We start from the raw sequence: 19,096 nt of genomic DNA on the forward strand, positions 1-19,096 counted from the left end.
GTGGGTCCCCAGATGTTGTTGAACTACAACTCCCATCACCCCCAGCTAGCAAGGCCAGAGCTCAGGGATGATGGGAGTTGTAGTCCAACAATATCTGGGGACCCACAGCTTGAGAACCACTGTTCTAGGTTATCCTGGAAAATAGCATGGCTGGTTAGCTAGAACCCTGATCAGGAGCAATGATGATGGTGGTGATGATACAAATTCATAAGGGATGGGGAGGGAAATTAAATTAATTTTCCATTTAAAAGTGAACCTATTCACACTTTCGGAAACAATATGCCAACTGAAACACAGCTATCCTTTGAAATTCTCACTTCTCCAAACTTTGCAGTACAGATCTCCAGCCAAGCAGAGGTTTGATGGCCATATGTAATGGATGCTTTAGTTGAGATTCCTGGATTGCAGAAGGTTGGACTGGATAACCCTTGGGTTCTCTTCCAAACTCTATAATTCTACGATTCTATGATTCATGCATATCTATTTCCCAAGTTAATGCAGAGGAAGGAAGTAACAGAATTGTGAATGGACACATATGAAAGTGACATGGTTTAGAAATAGAGCCATCAGTCTGGAAGTCACAGATTTCCTTGAACTTCTGGAGGAAGAACAGCAAAAAGAACGATAGCTCATGACAGAAGGACCTGGTGGCATAATTATGGCCATTTCTGATAATGGGAAATGGAGACCGTAATACAACAAAATGTCCTATGGCCACGCAATAAGAACCTCCCTGCTCACCGTATGAGACATCACAGGCAAAATTAGTTCAACTGAAGTAACACCAATGCCCTTGAGGTTTCCTGCTCTTGACAACTAATGAAGAGGCACTGCTGACTGTCAGGGAGTGGTGTGGGAGGCATTCATCTTTGTGGCAGAAGCAATTAAATCCACCAGGTTCTCTGAGCACGATGCGCATGGAAGGAGTTAAAGCCTCAGCCTTTGCTGACCTGCAAAAGTTGGCAACATGTGAGGATACGCATCTATGATGTGCCCAAAATGCACAGGCACCCCTTGATAGTTCCTTGAAAGGGTAGAGCAGTAGGGACCCACATATTTGTATAATGATACTGTTGGGTCGCTGGCATCCGTCTGTCTCGAGAGACAACGGATTGTGTCTCTGGGGGTGAAGTCAAACTGCTGTATTAGAAGAAGAAGAGTTTGGATTTGATATCCCACTTTAACACTACCCTATGGAGTCTCAAAGTGGCTAACATTCTCCTTTCCCTTCCTCCCCCACAACAAACACTCTTTGAGGTGAGTGGGGTTAAGAGACTTCAAAGAAGTGTGACTGGCCCAAGGTCACCCAGCAGCTGCATGTGGAGAAGCAGGGAAGCGAACCCGGTTCACCAGATTACGAGACTACCGCTCTTAACCACTACACCACACTGGGAACTCCCCAGGTACATTAATGTGCAGTGATCAGAAGTGGCTTTCTTGGTGGGGCAGAGCTCCTACACGAGCTCTGCAGCAGTCATGGCTAACTTAAATGCATTGATTTCAATAAGTCTGCTCTGAGTAAGACTTAGATGCCACTCAATATAATGTGAATGCATATGTATCACATTAAATGCAGGGCACGGGTGGTGCTGTGGTCTAAACCACTGAGTCTCTTGGGCTTGCTGATCAGAAGGTCGGTGGCTCGAATCCCCAGGGCAGAGTGAGCTCCCATTGCTCTGTCCCAGCTCCTGCCAACCTAGCAGTTTGAAAGCACACCAGTGCAAGCAGATAAATAGGTACCGCTGCGTTGGGAAGGTAAATGGCATTTCCGTGCACTCTGGCACTTGTCATGGTGTTCCATTGTGCCAGAAGGTGTTTAGTCATGCTGGCCACATGACCTGGAAAGCGGTCTGTGGACAAACGCTGGCTCCCTCGGCTTCAAAGCGAGATGAGCGCCGCAACCCCATAGCCGCCTTTGACTGGACTTAATCATCCAGGGGTCCTTTACCTATATATCACATGCTGCTATTTTAAAGGTGGGTTGTTTCTGAACAGTAGGGGAGACTGTTCGTTTTATGAAATAAGATCTCCATCATGAGCCAAAAGAAAACCATCTTGCTTTGCTTGGATATGTCGAAACTCTCTGAGGAGGATTTTAGTTTAAAAACTAACAGACCATCACATCTGACATGGTAATTACTCATTAAAACCTTTGTGCCAAAAACCGCCCCATTTCCCCCTTTCTCACATTTTGAGCTCAGCAGAAATGAAGAGGGTTTGTGTCTTGAGAAATGATGTCTGGAAAGCCTCTCAAAAATAATTAAGCACATCGTACCCATACTCCGCAGGCCAGATTGCTGCATTTTGCATATCCTGCAATTAACCATCATTTTAGAAACATATGTCTTCTCAATCACATAACCTTCTGCTCTGATACTATCCTGGCATCCAGTTCCTAAACACATTGGATGCAACCCAGACAAAGTTAGGCTTACTTACTGTAAGTCTCCCTGAAATTATACGAATGGATCTTGCAGTCAAATCTCAGGCATGTCTCCTCATGGGGGGGAAAGCCCAATAACTTCAGTGGGGGTAACTCCAAAGTATGTGCATATATAGGACTGAAAACTTAAATTGCAAACTGGGCTTTTTAACATCCCGCTGGTTCAAATGGGACCTAAATATTCATCACCTTCACTGGACTGAGTTAATTACAAAGTAGGGATGGGGAAATTGAAGCCTTCCATATGTTGCCACAACTGCCTCCACCCTATTGGCCATACTGACTGGGGCTTCATTGTGGTCACAGAGCATGGGTGAGGAACCTGTGGCCCTCCAGATGTTGTTGGACCCCATCAGGCCCAGAGAGCACAGCCACTGGTCAGGGATGATAGGAGTTGATGTCCATCAACATCTAGGAAGGCCCCAGTTTACCCTCACCAGTGATAGGTTGCCATGCGGAAGACATTACGATATCTCCAGCTCGTGAAATGAAGCCTGCATTAATTTGTTAAGGCTCCTTAGCTTAACATTTTAACTAAACCATCAAGGCGCCGTCATGACACCAACAGCAAACTGCTTCTGCTTCATGTTACAACTGTGCTGCAACTAGAAAAGGCCCCAGGTGTTCACCATTTCACAGACTACTCAGAGAATATACACAAGCGAAAACATCCCGCTGGTTTCCTTTCCCCTCTGCCGCCCCCCCCCCCCCCAGATTAGAGCCTCAAGAAGCTCGCCGATTCTTCCCAGTGAAATTGAAATTTCAAAAGTGAATGCGGCGTCTTGGGAGAGAGACGTTGCTAGGATGAGGAAATGAAAACACGCCGCACCAGTGGGAACAACACAATTTGATATCAGTCTGTGACTACAAGAGCCAGAGCAGTAGAAAGATTAAGAAGAAAAACACTATCTAAAGCCCACCTGGCAATCGCTCGCGAGAGCTCTCGGGAGCCGGGTGGTGTCAAATGTTTTTTAAAGTGTGCTACCCCCCCTCCCCCCTCTCTTCTATCCATCCTGCCTAATGAAAAAAGCATTTTGATAGATCTCACAATGCTTTGAATTGCTCGTTTTTACAGCGGAGGTGATTTAGCAGCAGGCTGTGAAGGTTGGATGCAAGCCAAGGGAGGGAGCCTGTGCCATTTTTATTCCTTCGCTATGGAACTTTCCAAGTAGCCCAGGGAAAGTAATGAATACTGATCTGATGATAAGCGAGTTCTCTTCTTTAGGAGGAAAGTGACTCCATGCAGCAAGACCTTTCAAGCCCGAAACAGCTAAGGGTGCAGCTACTTGGGGAAGGGCTGTGGCTCAGTGCTAGAACATCTTCTTTGCTTGCAGAAGGTCCCAGAATCAATCCCATGGCCTATGGGCTGGTTTGCCAGCTGCAGCCCCTTTTGCACAAATATTACTTGTCCACAGTACTTCATGTACTGCTAACTTCCAGCTTGGATTACTGCAGTGCACTCTACATGGGGCTTCCCTTGAAGATGGTCTCAGCTGGTCCAAAAGGCAGCAGGGTTTCCATTCAGAATGCACAGAACTCTCGTCCTAAAACATTGGCTTGCTGATCATTCCCAGGCCCGATTCAAGGTGCTCCCATTAGTGTTTAAAGCCTTAAGCAATGTAGGCCCCAAACATATGCAAGACCACCTCCTTCCCTGCAGGCCACCCTGGGTGTTAAGATCAACAGAGCAGGCCCTCAGAAGACATTCTTCTCTGTGGAAGTTGTGGAATTCCCTCCCCAGGGAGGTGCATCTGGCTTCTTCACTATACAGTGGTACCTTGGTTCTCAAACTTAATCCGTTCTGGGAGTCTGTCCGACTCCCGAAACCATTTGGGGGGGGTGGAATGCACGGCTTCCAAATGGCTGCAGGAGCTTCCTGCACTCAAGCGGAAGCCACGTCAGACGTTCGGCTTCTGAAAAACATTTGCAAACCGGAATTCTGTGTTTGCAACATTCAGGAGCCAAGCCATTCAAGTACCAAGGTACCACTGTACAGCATTTGGCAAATGATGAAGATTCATCTCTTTATCCTGGCCTTTGACACCTGAGATGTGTGTTTGCAAAGCCCACCCTATTCCTGTGGTTGTACTCTGATTTAACAGTTTTTTAAAATTTCCAGACAAAATAAAAAAATTCCTTCCAGTAGCACCTTAAAGACCAACTAAGTTAGTTCTAGGTATGAGCTTTCGTGTGCATGCACACTGTGTATCTGAAGAAGTGTGCATGCACACGAAAGCTCATACCAAGAACTAACTTAGTTGGTCTTTAAGGTGCTACTGGAAGGAATCTTTTTATTTTGTCTTGACTATGGCAGACCAACACGGCTACCTATCTGTAACTTTAAATTTCCATTTAAATTTTTCGTAACCTGCTCTAGGACCTGCCGGGGAAGGACGGGCAAAAAATGTAATCATCATCGTCTTCCCTAGCATTTCCCTACAGGGCTGGGAAAGGCTTCAGACTGAAGCCCCGGACAGCCACTGGTAGTCAGTGTAGATAATACTGAACTTCATAGACCAGTGGTCTGACTCAGTATAAGGCAGCTGCCTATGTTTCTACTTGAAGCACACCTTGCTTTTATGTGAATTGGCCCACCAGCTGCTGCATTCACCTTGTCTATGTCATGGCCTTCTAGGTCAAAACTGGTGGTGACATGCAAAAGGGCATGTGTTGGTCCCTGCCCCAAGAGATTAGGTTGCCCTCCTTTTTGTGTGTGCATTACTAGCAACTGAAGACACTCCCTTTAAAACAGGGGTCAGCAAACTTTTTCAGCAGGGGGGCAGTCCACTGTCCCTCAAACCTTGTGGGGGGCTGGACTATATTTTGAAAAAAATAGAGAACGAATTCCTATGCCTCACAAACAACCCAGAGATGCATTTTAAATAAAAGCACACATTCTACTCATGTAAAAACATGCTGATTCCCAGACTGTCCATGGGCCAGATTTAGAAGGCAATTGGGCCAGATCCAGCCCCCAGGCCTTAGTTTGCCTACCCATGTTTTAAAACAAGCTTTTGATTCTGTGGCTACTTAACAAACTGATCCAGAATTTTGTTACAATAATAAAACAGTAACAAATATGTAAAACCTGAAACACTAATACACCATCACATTGATGAAGCACAGGTAGAATATTAGACTAGAAGCTGCACAGCATTCAAAGACAGAGATGTTTGGGTCTCATGCTGGAGCAGCAAGGCTGGTCAGGACCACAGAGAGCTCCAAGTCAACAGCATATTCCTATGCACTCTTTGAACCACTGGAGCAACTGGTTCCAAAGGCTCATGGGAAGGTGCCCCTTAGTGTCCAGGCTTTTGGTTCTATATTTCTTAAAGCTATGGCAGGTGTCAACTTCTATCTGCCAGCCTTAGGTTCAGTGGATTGCTGATGTCCAGAAGTAGGTTCAGAGTCCTGAACCTGATCCAGCTCCTTAGCTGGAGTCTCTGCAGCCTCCAACTCTGTGTCATGATTGCTGCTGGCCTCTAGCATTATATCAGGGAGTGAATCTCTCACTCAGTCATAATACATGGCAATGTGGGCTTCTCTTGGCATCCTTTCTTCCTCTCCTTTACCCAACCAGTTAGGAAACTTGACTATGCTACCACTCAGTGGATTTGTAACTGGCTGACTGACCGAACCCAAAGGGTGCTCATCAATGGTTCCTCTTCATTCTGGAGAAGAGTGACTAGTGGGGTGCCACAGGGTTCTGTCTTGGGCCCAGTCTTATTCAACATCTTTATCAACGACTTGGATGATGGACTCAAGGGCATCCTGATCAAATTTGCAGATGACACCAAACTGGGAGGGGTGGCTAACACCCCAGAGGACAGGATCACACTTCAAAACGACCTTGACAGATTAGAGAACTGGGCCAAAACAAACAAGATGAATTTTAACAGGGAGAAATGTAAAGTATTGCACTTGGGCAAAAAAAAATGAGAGGCACAAATACAAGATGGGTGACACCTGGCTTGAGAGCAGTACATGTGAAAAGGATCTAGGAGTCTTGGTTGACCACAAACTTGACATGAGCCAACAGTGTGATGCGGCAGCTAAAAAAGCCAATGCAATTCTGGGCTGCACCAATGGGAGTATAGCATCTAGATCAAGGGAAGTAATAGTGCCACTGTATTCTGCTCTGGTCAAACCTCACCTGGAGTACTGTGTCCAGTTCTGGGCACCACAGTTCAAGAAGGACACTGACAAACTGGAACGTGTCCAGAGGAGGGCAACCAAAATGGTCAAAGGCCTGGAAACGATGCCTTATGAGGAACGGCTAAGGGAGCTGGGCATGTTTAGCCTGGAGAAGGGGAGGTTAAGGGGTGATATGATAGCCATGTTCAAATATATAAAAGGATGTCACATAGAGGAGGGAGAAAGGTTGTTTTCTGCTGCTCCAGAGAAGCGGACACGGAGCAATGGATCCAAACTACAAGAAAGAAGATTCCACCTAAACATTAGGAAGAACTTCCTGACAGTAAGAGCTGTTCGGCAGTGGAATTTGCTGCCAAGGAGTGTGGTGGAGTCTCCTTCTTTGGAGGTCTTTAAGCAGAGGCTTGACAACCATATGTCAGGAGTGCTCTGATGGTGTTTCCTGCTTGACAGGGGGTTGGACTCAATGGCCCTTGTGGTCTCTTCCAACTCTATGATTCTATGATTCTATGAGAAGCAGGTGATGAGGAAGAGCTCTGTCTGAGCTAAAGAGCAGCTGCCATTAAATAGTCTGATCTAGTATAAGGGAACTTTCTATGTACAATCCAAGACACACTTTCCCAAGATTCCTATTGAATTTGACAGCACAGAATTTGAGTAGAAATTTTATTCATGTATTTATGAGATTTCTCACCATAAGGTCCCAGAGAAGGTTACAGTAGTAAAAATATACAATTATAAAACCAATGAAACTGTTACAATGCATAGGATTGCACAGTAATCAGGCAATCATGTGCAAACTTAAACTGCATTCCTACATTAAGCCGCATTGAACACAGTGCAACATGAATAGGATTGCACTGTCAAACTGAAAAGTCATACTTTTTTTTTTTTACAATAAGCGACTGATAAATCAAGAAGTCAGTTTTTGAAAGTGTTTTGAATATGTTGAAATCCAAATGAATTCGTATTATGTAAACCACCTAGAAAGTTAATATATTTTATTAGATGAGGTGGGGAAAGGACACGAGTTTTCTTTTTTAATTTAACTGGCTATTTAAAAATGTAAATACAATTGTACACACATAGTTAATTGCACAGAATGGCCATCAACGTATTTCTCTCTCTTGTATCCCCAGACACAGAATTCAAATATCATGTCACAATCTTACTCCCCCTCGCATTTTCAGAATAATTTACATGCATTGCCAACAAAGAAGCAAGAATGAGGGGAAAATGTTTTTGAAGCTGCCTACAGATTTAACATACAGATGCCAGATTGTCCCCAGTTGCCTTTGGAATGGTAAGGGAAACCTCAACCTTTGTTCTATGCACAGTGAGGAATTATCAGGCTAAGAAAAACAAGTTTCGGTGCTCTGTCGCCGCAATAAAATACACTCAGTTTGAGTTCTGCGTTTTTGTAAAATAAAGCCATGGTACGATTGAGCACTTACAACTAAGACCCCCACCACTGCAACTAGGATTTTGGTTCCCCCCTCTCATTTTGAGCCATATTACAAATTACTTCCGAATGTGCACCCCCCCCCCACTTCCATAAGTGGTGTAACAAGACAAAACAAATTCCTTCCAGTAGCACCTTAAAGACCAACTAAGTCAGTTCTTGGTATGAGCTTTCGTGTGCATGCACACTTCTTCAGATACACTGAAACAGAAGTTTCCAGACCCTTCTATATAGTGAGAAGGTGGGGAGGGGTATTACTCAGAAGGGTGGTGGGAATGGGTGATTGGCAGATAGCTGTGATGAGCCTGTTGATGACTCTTAACGACTGCAATAGGTCTTACAGGAAAAAGCCTATAGACCTATTGCAGTCGTTAAGAGTCGTCAACAGGCTCATCACAGCTATCGGCCAATCACCCATTCCCACCACCCTTCTGAGTAATACCCCTCCCCACCTTCTCACTATATAGAAGGGTCTGGAAACTTCTGTTTCAGTGTATCTGAAGAAGTGTGCATGCACACGAAAGCTCATACCAAGAACTGACTTAGTTGGTCTTTAAGGTGCTACTGGAAGGAATTTGTTTTGTTTTGACTATGGCAGACCAACACGGCTACCTATCTGTAACTGGTGTAACAAGGGTGGTCTCCCCCACAAGTGGTGCAATATGTCAGCAAGGCAGGCACAGAGATCACAGAGAAATGGTGATTTCCTTAGGATTCCTCACACCAGGAGTTGCTGCTTTAGAAGAAGCAGAAACAACAACAAACAGAAGGGTGAGGGAGAAATTCCTCCCTCCCTTGTGGTACCACGGCCACTAGGAAAGTAAGTGGTTGCCTGGGATTGGTGGGTGGAAGGAGCAAGTAAAGAAGAGTCTAGTCCTTCTCTAGCTTAAGTATAATTTGTCTTGACTCAAGGGTTGTTGTTGTTTAAGAGCATGGGTAGGCAAACTAAGGCCCGGGGGCCGGATCCGGCCCAATTGCCTTCTAAATCCGGCCCACGGAGGGTGAAAAATCAAAACACAATGAAGGCTGGTCCATTTGGGGGGTGTGGGGCAGTACCCCACCAAATTCAATCTGCCCACACTTGCTTGCCTTCTTGCTTTTAACCAATCCCTGGCTGTCAGCTTCCTCCTCTTCCTTAATTTCAGTGTCATAGAACTCAGCAAGGGGTGGTGGCAAAAGTAGAATTAATTGGCTCTGCCTCTCATTGGCTCTGCCTCCACCTAATGCTTAGTTCCTTGTCTTCTGCCCTTCTAGCTCCAATGGACACCATGTTGGGATACTGCCAGAGAGACAAAGGCCATCACTGCCTCCACGTCGACTCCGGACATCCATTGATCTCCCGTAGATACAGTATCAGCAATTAGCGACACGAGCTCCAGAAAATAGCTTTCCACATTCCAGAGCTGATGCACGCTGTATGGCAGAGTTCGCACAGCGAAAGACGCACTCAGGAGAGTATTATTTAGAAGTTTATTCAGCGTTGGTCAGAACAAATAAAAACATGGCTGCCTGCTTCGGTCTGCTCAGGCACAGAGAGAGAGAGACAACAGCTCTATCAAAACAGAAACATCCTGTGAACAGGAAATACGCAGACTCTGTGACTCACAAAGCCTGCTCTCTTTTAAGGTGGAACGGAAATATCCTAACACACCAGCCACCTCTGAACACCTACGCTGCCACCATTCAAGATGCTTGCAAGGTAGAAATGAAGCTAGATGCCGCAAGGATCGATGGGTGTCTTTGTATACATAGAATAAAGCCACTGATCATAAAATTGAAAGGGACTTCAAAGTCATCTTATGCTGTCCTGGCTGATGCAGGGAAATCTGTTGTATAGAACAGTATTTGTTGTAGGTTTTTTATTGGTGAAACATAAAGCCAATGGAAGAAGATGGGCAATGTTATTGTTGGAAGGATAACACTGCGAGATGTTCATCCGGATTCGAGTACCAAAATCTGGGAAGCAATAATCTTCTGCTACTTCCCAGTGCTACTGTTAGCAACAAATTGCTGGCCTAGATAGGTCATGGAGAAACATTCTCTTGTTACTACACCATTGGGATCAATAGGGGGCTTGCAAACAATATACCATACACAGGGGTAGTGAGAGAATGCCCATCTTTGCATTAATTTGATTTGTGCTTCCATCAGTGGCTCCCGAAGTAGGCAGGGATGCTGTGAATCAGTGATTTTTTGTGGCGCCAGATGTAAGTGTCCCCAAGCAAGCAGCAAGCAGAGGGCAACTGGATGCAAAAACTTGTTTGACAATATAGCCAGCTGCACGTGTGATACGCAACAATTGTCCAGAACTGCATTGTGAAAATCATGGTTAAGTGTTCTGAACTTTTCAGAGCACAGAAAGATGGAAACAGAAGAGATACCTTCTGTGTATGGCTAACAGAATAAAGGGTATTCCTGAATCAGACCGTGGCTGAATATTTGGCTATCTGTTTTCAAACCTCTAAACGCAGACTTACTCTGAAATGTTTTCATCTACATTTCCCAAGCTAAGAGTAGTTGGGCAATTATGCCTGCTTTCAGAGATTTAGGAAGATTGGCCCATTTGTTTTCCTGTCAAATTGGCAGTAAAAGAAAAAAGGAAGTAAATCTGGACAGAGGTTTGGGACATTGTGATGCATGTTGTTTTCTGCATCAGCAGTTCCTGCATACAAAATGCTGCCGATACTCAGAACTGTATAAGAAGCCATGCTACATGCATGCTAGGCAAAACCCGAGCATTCGGGCTAGCCACGTGAGTACTTTATATTTGTCAATAGTACCTGAAATCAGCTCAGCTGCTGTAGCTACACAAAACAAAGAACCCAGATTTATTTATGGCCTAGAGGCCCAAGGGGTTTTGCACAAACAGAAATGGGTTGATACTGATTGATGCACCAACCTGAGACTGCAAAACATGACGAAGTGTGCGAGAGCGATGGTGCAGCGACTGAAAGTGCATTTCTAATTCTGGGCAAAAGGATTGGAGCCTCTGTGAGATGGAAGCTTAACAAAGGCAGCATTCCACAGGCAGTTCTTTTTAATCAAGAAAGGTATGGAAATTATTGCTCTTAAGTGTGAAGATTAGATTCTCTCTAAGTGGATCTCAAGCCTTATTCAAACATCTACGCTACTCTTAAGATAGAGAAAGAGTTACATGGTGAGATCTTTGGGCTGAATCGAAGAACGAATGCAGCAGCTGAGTCAGTACAGAAGGTTTGCAAGAGCCAGGGGTGATGTACACCCAACTTCTATCAAGTTTTATGCAGAGCTCTGTACAAATGGCCTCTTGATGTTCCTTACACTGTTTATGAGTAGAGAAACCGGGAGGACAATTTCCCTGAATTTCTCCAGTCGCTGTTTTGCTGCAACTGCGATGGCAATCTGGCTATCCTTTCTGTATTCAGAAAGCTGAGTTTCCCAGACATCATGCCAGCACATTTTGGGAAGGAAATAGTGGCCATCTGGTGGAGAATATTTGGGGGAAAGTGTTCAAAGTGGCATTTATATACAGTGGTACCTCGCAAGACGAAATTAATTCGTTCTGCGAGTTTTTTCGTCTTGCGATTTTTTCGTCTTGTGAAGCACAGATTTTGGAAAAGCTTCAAAAATCACCAAAGTCTTCAAAAACCTCAAAAAAGGCTACCACACTGCGTGCTATGAGTTGCTCCTCGAAGTCAAGTCGCAACTGCACCCCCTGAATGCACGGTTTTAAGAAAAAGGAAACAAACTTGCAAGACAAAGGAAACAAACTTGCAAGATGTTTTCGTCTTGCGAAGCAAGCCCATAGGGAAATTCGTCTTGCGAAGCAACTCAAAAAATGAAAAACTCTTTCGTCTTGCGAGTTTTTCGTCTTATGAGGCATTCGTCTTGCGAGGTACCACTGTATTTATTTTAGGGGAGTGAGGGAAAAAGAAAAATCACAGAAAAAATTGTGAGAAATTTCAACTCGGTCTAAAAACAACAACATTAAAAACATACTAATGTGCAATGTTATCAAACACTGAACTGGAGTTGCCAGAAAATAAAATAAAATGCTAATAGAATAAAATCCCAATCATGTTTCAACCAATGTTGCATTATGTTTTCCTTTTTAAATATCTTTTATGGATTGGACATTATCCTTTTTTAATATCTTTTCTGGATTGGTCTGAAAGTTCAGCAACAAGCAATGCACTTTTAACCCCGATGACACAACCCAGTTTGGTCATCCTTTTTCCAGTAGACCCACAGTAGACCCATTCAAATGAATAAACATGACTGAGTTAGGTCACTTGATTTCAATGGGTTGTCTTGGAGTAAAACCTACTTGAATAGCAGCACCCATGATAACAGAATCCACAACTAAACTGGGTCATACTAGGCCTTAGAATACACTGGCCTTCTACAGCAAAAAGTGAGAAGGAAAATGATACACATCAACACTCAGTTACTGTATTTTTCACTCCATAAGATGTACCAGACCACAAGACGCACCTAGTTTTTGGAGGAGGAGAACAAGAAAAAAAATATTCTGAATCTTAGAAGCCAGAACAGCAAGAGGGATCGCTGCACAGTGAAAGCAGCAATCCCTCTTGCTGTTCTGGCTTCTGGGATAGCTGCGCAGCCTGCATTTGCTCCATAAGACGCAGACACATTTCCCCTTACTTTTTAGGAGGGAAAAACTGAGTTTTATAGAGCAAAAAATACGGTAAATACTGCTCGCGCGCGCACACACACATATATATATCAGTATTCAAGCCACAAAGATCCTGCCCCCATTGCTGGTTCAAAGCAGCCTAATCTGGAACATAGTTCCCACACAGAAACTTCTGTAATCATATGACAAAATAGATGAGGGTGGAGGAAGTTGAATAAGGAAAACTGGATATGGTTTAGAGCCCCCCCCCCATATTTTCTCCAGGGAAATAATAATCAAATGCATCTGACTAACCTCTCTGGCCTTCAGCTGCATCAATTAACATTTAGCCATGGATTCCACTCTTGGCCAGCCTACATTTGCCTGTATTGTTCTGCATAAATATTTTCAAGCCTGGAATTTCATGCCTTTTAAACTGAGAAGGATGTATGCGTGTCTTCAACGGGTTTTTTAATTTAAAGAAAAAACAAAATTACAATAGCAACTTTACGCGAAAACAATTCAACAGCCAGATAAGTGTTGGTGGGGCAGCATAAATGCTATAGATGTCTGAATTTTCTTCCACTAGCTGTTTCTTCATGTCATTTATATCCTACCAGTCCTGAAGGAACCCAGGCAGCAATGCTGTGAAGAGACTATTAATTCAATAGAATGTTTTTCACACACACTCTCTCTCTCATCCTTCATTCTGGAAGACCCCTGAACACAGTGATGATGTGATGAAGATCCTGAACTAATACATATCTCTAGCGCCATCTTCCAGCAATATCCTTAGCAGGAATCCAATCTATTTTCCCTATCTCCGATATTCCTTGCCACAGCCAATGCTGCCATTGGACAAATGGAACATCTGTCCATTATGCTAAGCCTGTGGGGAATGGCCACCAGCACAGCACAGCTTCCCTCACTGTGTCATTGGCTCCAAGCTGGAGTCCATTAGAACTTTGGTTTCCCATGAAACTGTAAGACACACATTGACTTCTGCATCAGATAAGGTGGGGGAGGGGTGTACCAAAAATGAGGAAGCTTGCACAGAAAATAATTCTCTGTCCAGGATGACCTATTACAGTATTTCATTCCAAAGTCTTAAGAATGGACAGGAAATGAGCCCTGCTCATTTACATATTTAAAATCATTTCCAAAATGCTTGATATTTTTAAACTCTTCCAAGTGGGAGAAACTATGTGCAATATAAAAACCAATATCCATTAGGACAAAAATACAGCCTGAAATTAATAAAATGATATAAAAGCAAATAAAACAGAGATTCTGGGGATTCACACACATAAATCAGGGTTCAGTCATATGGGTCAGGGTTGTTGGCAACCATCTGTCTCGAGAGGCAAGGGGGTGAAGTCCAACTACTGTGTTAGCAGCAATGAAATGACTGCCCTGGTGTGCAAGCCTGGGTAATGTATATGGTGGTCTTAGACTACCCAGATGACAAGACATGCCCCCCCCCTTGGCTTCACTGATATGGTCCAAAGGAAAGCAGAGCTACATGTTTTGCATCAGCTTGGCAGCAGGAGTTGCTGGAAGGAGGCATATAAGACGCCATCCAACTGCCTTAGGGACTCCACTCTAGATTTGTAGGGACATGGGTGGCGCTGTGGTCTAAACCACTGAGCCTCTTGAACTTGCCGATCAGAAGGTCAGCAGTTCAAATCCCTGCAACAGGATGAGCTCCCGTTGCTCGGTCCCAGCTCCTGCCAACCTAGCAGTTCGAAAGCATGCCAGTGAAAGTAGATAAATAAGTACTGCTGTGGCAGGAAGGTAAACGGCATTTCCATGCGCTCTGATTTCCGTCATGGTGTCCTGTTGTGCCAGAAAGCCGTTTAGTCATGCTGGCCCCATGACCCGGAAAGCTGTGGACAAACGCAGGCTCCCTCAGCCTGAAAGCGAGATGAGCGTCGCAACCCCATAGTCACTTTTGACTGGACTTAACCGTCCAGGTGTCCTTTACCTTTTTACTCTAGATTTGTGTAGGGTTTACTCCTTAGCCTTTTCTTCTCCCAAAAATATCCCACAAGGCAGCAGAGGTTTAAGATCAGAGTTTTCCTTTTCCTAGATCTGCTGTTATTGGAGTGCTCGCTTTAACTAATTATTACCTAATGTTAACAGATCAAATCCTTTAAGGGTTCAATTTCTTTCAAAGCCAAGAAACTTAAAGCAACTTCTAATGTGCCAAATGGACATGAACTATAATCATTTATATATATAACAAAGAAAATAGGAAAAATTGTAAATAAGCTTTACCACTAACACATATGCATATATGTATGTGTGTGTGTATGTATATATATATATATATATATGCAGGTTTTGGTGTCCTCGGGTGTCTTCCCGTGTAAAAGTTGGGGTGTCTAGGCGACGTTTCGACGAGGTCTCACTCGTCATCTTCAGGCTGGTGCTTTCGGCTTCTTGAAGCCGAAAGCACCAGCCTGAAGATGACGAGTGAGACCTCGTCGAAACGTCGCCTAGACACCCCAACTTTTACACGGGAAGACACCCGAGGACACCAAAACCTGCATTCCTGTACCCGTGAAAATCTACGAAAGCAAATATATATATATATATATATATATATATATATATATATATATATATGAGATCCTCCCCTTTCTCCTTAAATTGAATCATTAATCATTTCCAGCATCTGTTAAGGCTGAATAAAGTTGGTCATTAGTCAGTCAGTACAACATAACAACAGATTTACAGTGAATAAAATATCCTACCTGGAATCACTTCAAAGAGGAACTTCCCTGGACTTTCATCATTGCAAGGATGCTCAGTCACCCGATTTCCAGGCAAGAATATGGTACCCTTAAAAAATAAAATTTTGAAAAAGAAGACGGGATGAGCCCTTGAGATCAAGGGAATAAGAATATTAAAACTCAAGATTAAAGCTCATAAATCATGCCGAATATCACATCTGGCTACCCAAACCTTCCCAAATGACTTGTCCTGGAAGATGTTCTTGTTTGGATGGCTCTCCAGGTGAAGAGGGGCTTCACATTTATAAAGCATCTCATTTATAAAGCATCTATGCATCTCAAATATGCTTGGCACACTCAGTAGAGCATTCATGGCCACTCTCAAACCAGATGAAAGCATCGTGCATGATTGTACACTGTGCTAACCATGGCCAACTGAATGAACCCTGATTTTCAAACACCCCATGGGCACAGTGAAATGAAGTGCTGATCTAAAGCCAGTTGCCAGAGTGTGAATAAAGGGAGACTTTGGTGAGGCCTGTGTGCTGTCTTGCAAGCAAGGTTGTGCAAAAATCACATTTGTTTAGGACAGAACTCTTATTCACCATGGCTTGTTTAGTGCAGGTATAATACTGTTACAACATTAACACAATTTGTGATGTTCAAACCCATTTCGAACCACAGTTTCATATCCTGGTTAATGGCCTGGCCCGTAACCATGGTTTTGGTATTCAGGTCAAGCATAGCATTTAACTATCATTAAGGAAAGCAAAATGTGATTAAAGCATTATAACTGCACTTAAGTTTCCCTGCAGTGGAACACAGTGGGAGAGACTCTTCAGGCTGAAGTTTCCAACTTTATAGGTCAACACACAGTTACAGTACATCTATAGAGTAGTTATGCTTCTCGGTAAACACAGCTGAGATGGAAGCCGACAATCCATCTTGTCCCCAACAGATTGATTTGAAGCTTCTATTTTCTCTGCCACATGCAGAATACAGAATCTCATTTTGACATCATTAATAGCTTCATCATTCCATTGAACACTGAGCAATCTGACAACATTTCTGATTTCAGAAGATGCATATAAAGGGCTGGAACGAAATAGTTAGTTCTCTGTTCTGGGTATCTAAAACTCTTAATTGCTCAAATCTAGTTCTATCGTTCTTCTTTCTATCGTTCGTGCTATGGTTTTCCCAGTAGTGATGTATGGAAATGAGAGATGGACCATAAAGAAGGCTGATCACCAAAGAATTGATGCTTTTGAATTCTGGTGCTGGAGGAGACTCTTGAGAGTCCCATGGACTGCAAAAAGATCAAACCTATCCATTCTGAAGGAAATCAGCCCTGAGTGCTCACTGGAAGGACAGATCCTGAAGCTGAGGCTCCAATACTTTGGCCACCTCATGAGAAGAGAAGACTCCCTGGAAAAGACCCTGATGTTGGGAAAGATTGAGGGCACAAGGAGAAGGGGACAACAGAGGACGAGATGGTTGGACAGTGTTCTCGAAGCTACGAACATGAGTTTGACCAAAATGCGGGAGGCAGTGGAAGACAGGAGTGCCTGGCGTGCTCTGGTCCATGGGGTCACAAAGAGTCGGACACGACTAAACGACTAAACAACAACAAATCGTTCTTCCAGAATTTCTTTCACAGCACACACATACATACACACACACACACACACACACACACACACACACACACACTATCTACACAGAGAGAGAGAGATTGTTGAATGTTACTTTTTTGATGTAGGTTGCTTATTTTAAAGTTTTGTTTTAGTATTACATTTTTGTATTGCATTAGATTGTTATAAGATGTACATTTTTTGTTTCTTCAGCTTGTATACCGCCTTGAGTATTATAAGATAGAAAGACGGTATAGAAATTAAAAATGATGATGATGATGACTTTCCCAGAGTTTGTTCCACTGAGCCTCAGAAAGGTGAGTAAAGGAGTGAGGACCTCATATTTATCCACATGGAGGCAGTCACTGAAATTAACTTAACACACTGGGCAGTCAGCCTCTAGTTTATTAAAGCCAGCCTCCTGTACAGCCCACAGCAATACTGCAAATATATTCTCCATCATTGTCATTATTTAATTGTGCTTAAATGGTACCATTTCCACAAGCCTTTCCAAAGTCCATTATCCTTTATTGCCACATCATATCGGATTACTTTAGCCTCCCCTGTAATCAGAAGTTGCTTTCAATTTCAGATTTTTGCGAGGTTCTGCTCTACAATTTCACTCTCTTCCTACCTTTAAAGCACATCTTAATGAGCAGCTTCTTAAAAGGGGTCACCTGGCCCTCTAGAGCTGTTCTGGAAGGTGAATGAGAGGAGGTTTCCCAAATAAGGTACTCCTGCCTTTTAGGGAGTAGCCTGGGAAATTCTTTCCAACATGGCCACAGTTGAGCCAGAAACCAGGCACATCCACAGTGGGTGGGGTGGGAGAGGAGGTTACATTTCCTTCAAGTAGCAAAGTTAGGTAAAGGTAAGGGGATCCCTGACCATTAGGTCCAGTCGTGACCAACTCTGGGGTTGCAGCGCTCATCTTGCTTTATTGGCCGAGGAAGCCGGCGTACAGCTTGCAGGTCATGTGGCCAGCATGACTAAGCCGCTTCTGGCATACCAGAGCAGCGCACGGAAACGCCGTTTACCTTCCTGCCACAGCGGTACCTATTTATCTACTTGCACTTTGACGTGCTTTCGAACTACTAGGTTGGTAGGTTGGAGCAGGGACCGAGCAACGGGAGCTCACCCCGTTGCAGGGATTCGAACCGCCGACCTTCTGATCAGCAAGTCCTAGGCTCTGTGGTTTAATCCACAGCACCACCCGCATCCCATAGCCAAGTTAGCAGGTGGCAAAATGTGTGCATTGACAGTCTGAACAACACTTTTTGAAAGAGAGAATACCAGTGGGTGTAGTAAGTTTATTACATTTCCACAACGCTTCCCTCATTGTTACATTTTCACATTATATTTGAGCTTTCACATGGTGCAAATGCCACTTCTGGATCTATAGCTGAATATAGCATAAGTTTAGCACTCATTTCCATATTACTTGCAAGGGTTTGGATTTTCCTTCTGGAACTCTCTTGCACTATAGTTCCAGCAGTGGCTTTTACACCACACGGAAGCACAAATATAATGCGGAACATAACATATTGGGGAAAACTCATAAAAATGGACTAAACAGCCATAAACAGGGTGTGTACACATTATGCCATTGAATCAAATTCTTTCCCTCAAAGACTTCTGGGCACCGTAGTTTACCATTCAGAGAGTTACAGTTCCTGGCAGCCCTTCACAAACTACAGTGCCCAGAATTCTTTGAGGAGGGAAATGTATTTCAAGTATGCTTTAAGGTACAGCGTTTAGGCAGCCTCAGTTAACTTTGTGCTATGGCATGCCCCTCTTTCCCTGCTCCAGGACATGGGTGGTGAATCTCTGGCCTGTGGATATCATCCTTGTTTTGTTGTTGTTGTTTAGTCGCTTAGCCGTGTCCGACTCTTCCTGACCCCATGGACCAGAGCACGCCAGGCACTCCTGTCTTCCACTGCCTCCCACAGTTTGGTCAAACTCATGCTGATAGCTTCGAGAACATCCTTGTTACTATTGCTACTATAATTGTTACTATTATCATCCTTGTTACTATTATTATTAAATTAGTCACACTCTTTC

The 19,096-nt window shown here is 43.7% G+C and overlaps 1 protein-coding gene across 4 annotated transcripts in view; it reads right to left on the reverse strand.

Moving 5' to 3' along the window:
• The window catches only part of ARHGAP24 (Rho GTPase activating protein 24), a 430,705-nt gene that overhangs the window by 216,182 nt on the left and 195,427 nt on the right, over positions 1-19,096 (reverse strand). For all 4 annotated transcript variants that reach the window (XM_081876822.1, XM_081876824.1, XM_081876821.1 and 1 more), the window contains one exon: positions 15,429-15,516. In XM_081876822.1, coding sequence (XP_081732948.1) covers positions 15,429-15,516 — 88 coding nt within the window. The remainder of the gene's footprint in view (positions 1-15,428; positions 15,517-19,096) is intronic.

The sequence above is a fragment of the Podarcis erhardii genome (assembly GCF_964252035.2).
Source record: "Podarcis erhardii genome assembly, chromosome: 9".
Classification (NCBI taxonomy): Eukaryota; Metazoa; Chordata; class Lepidosauria; order Squamata; family Lacertidae; genus Podarcis; species Podarcis erhardii.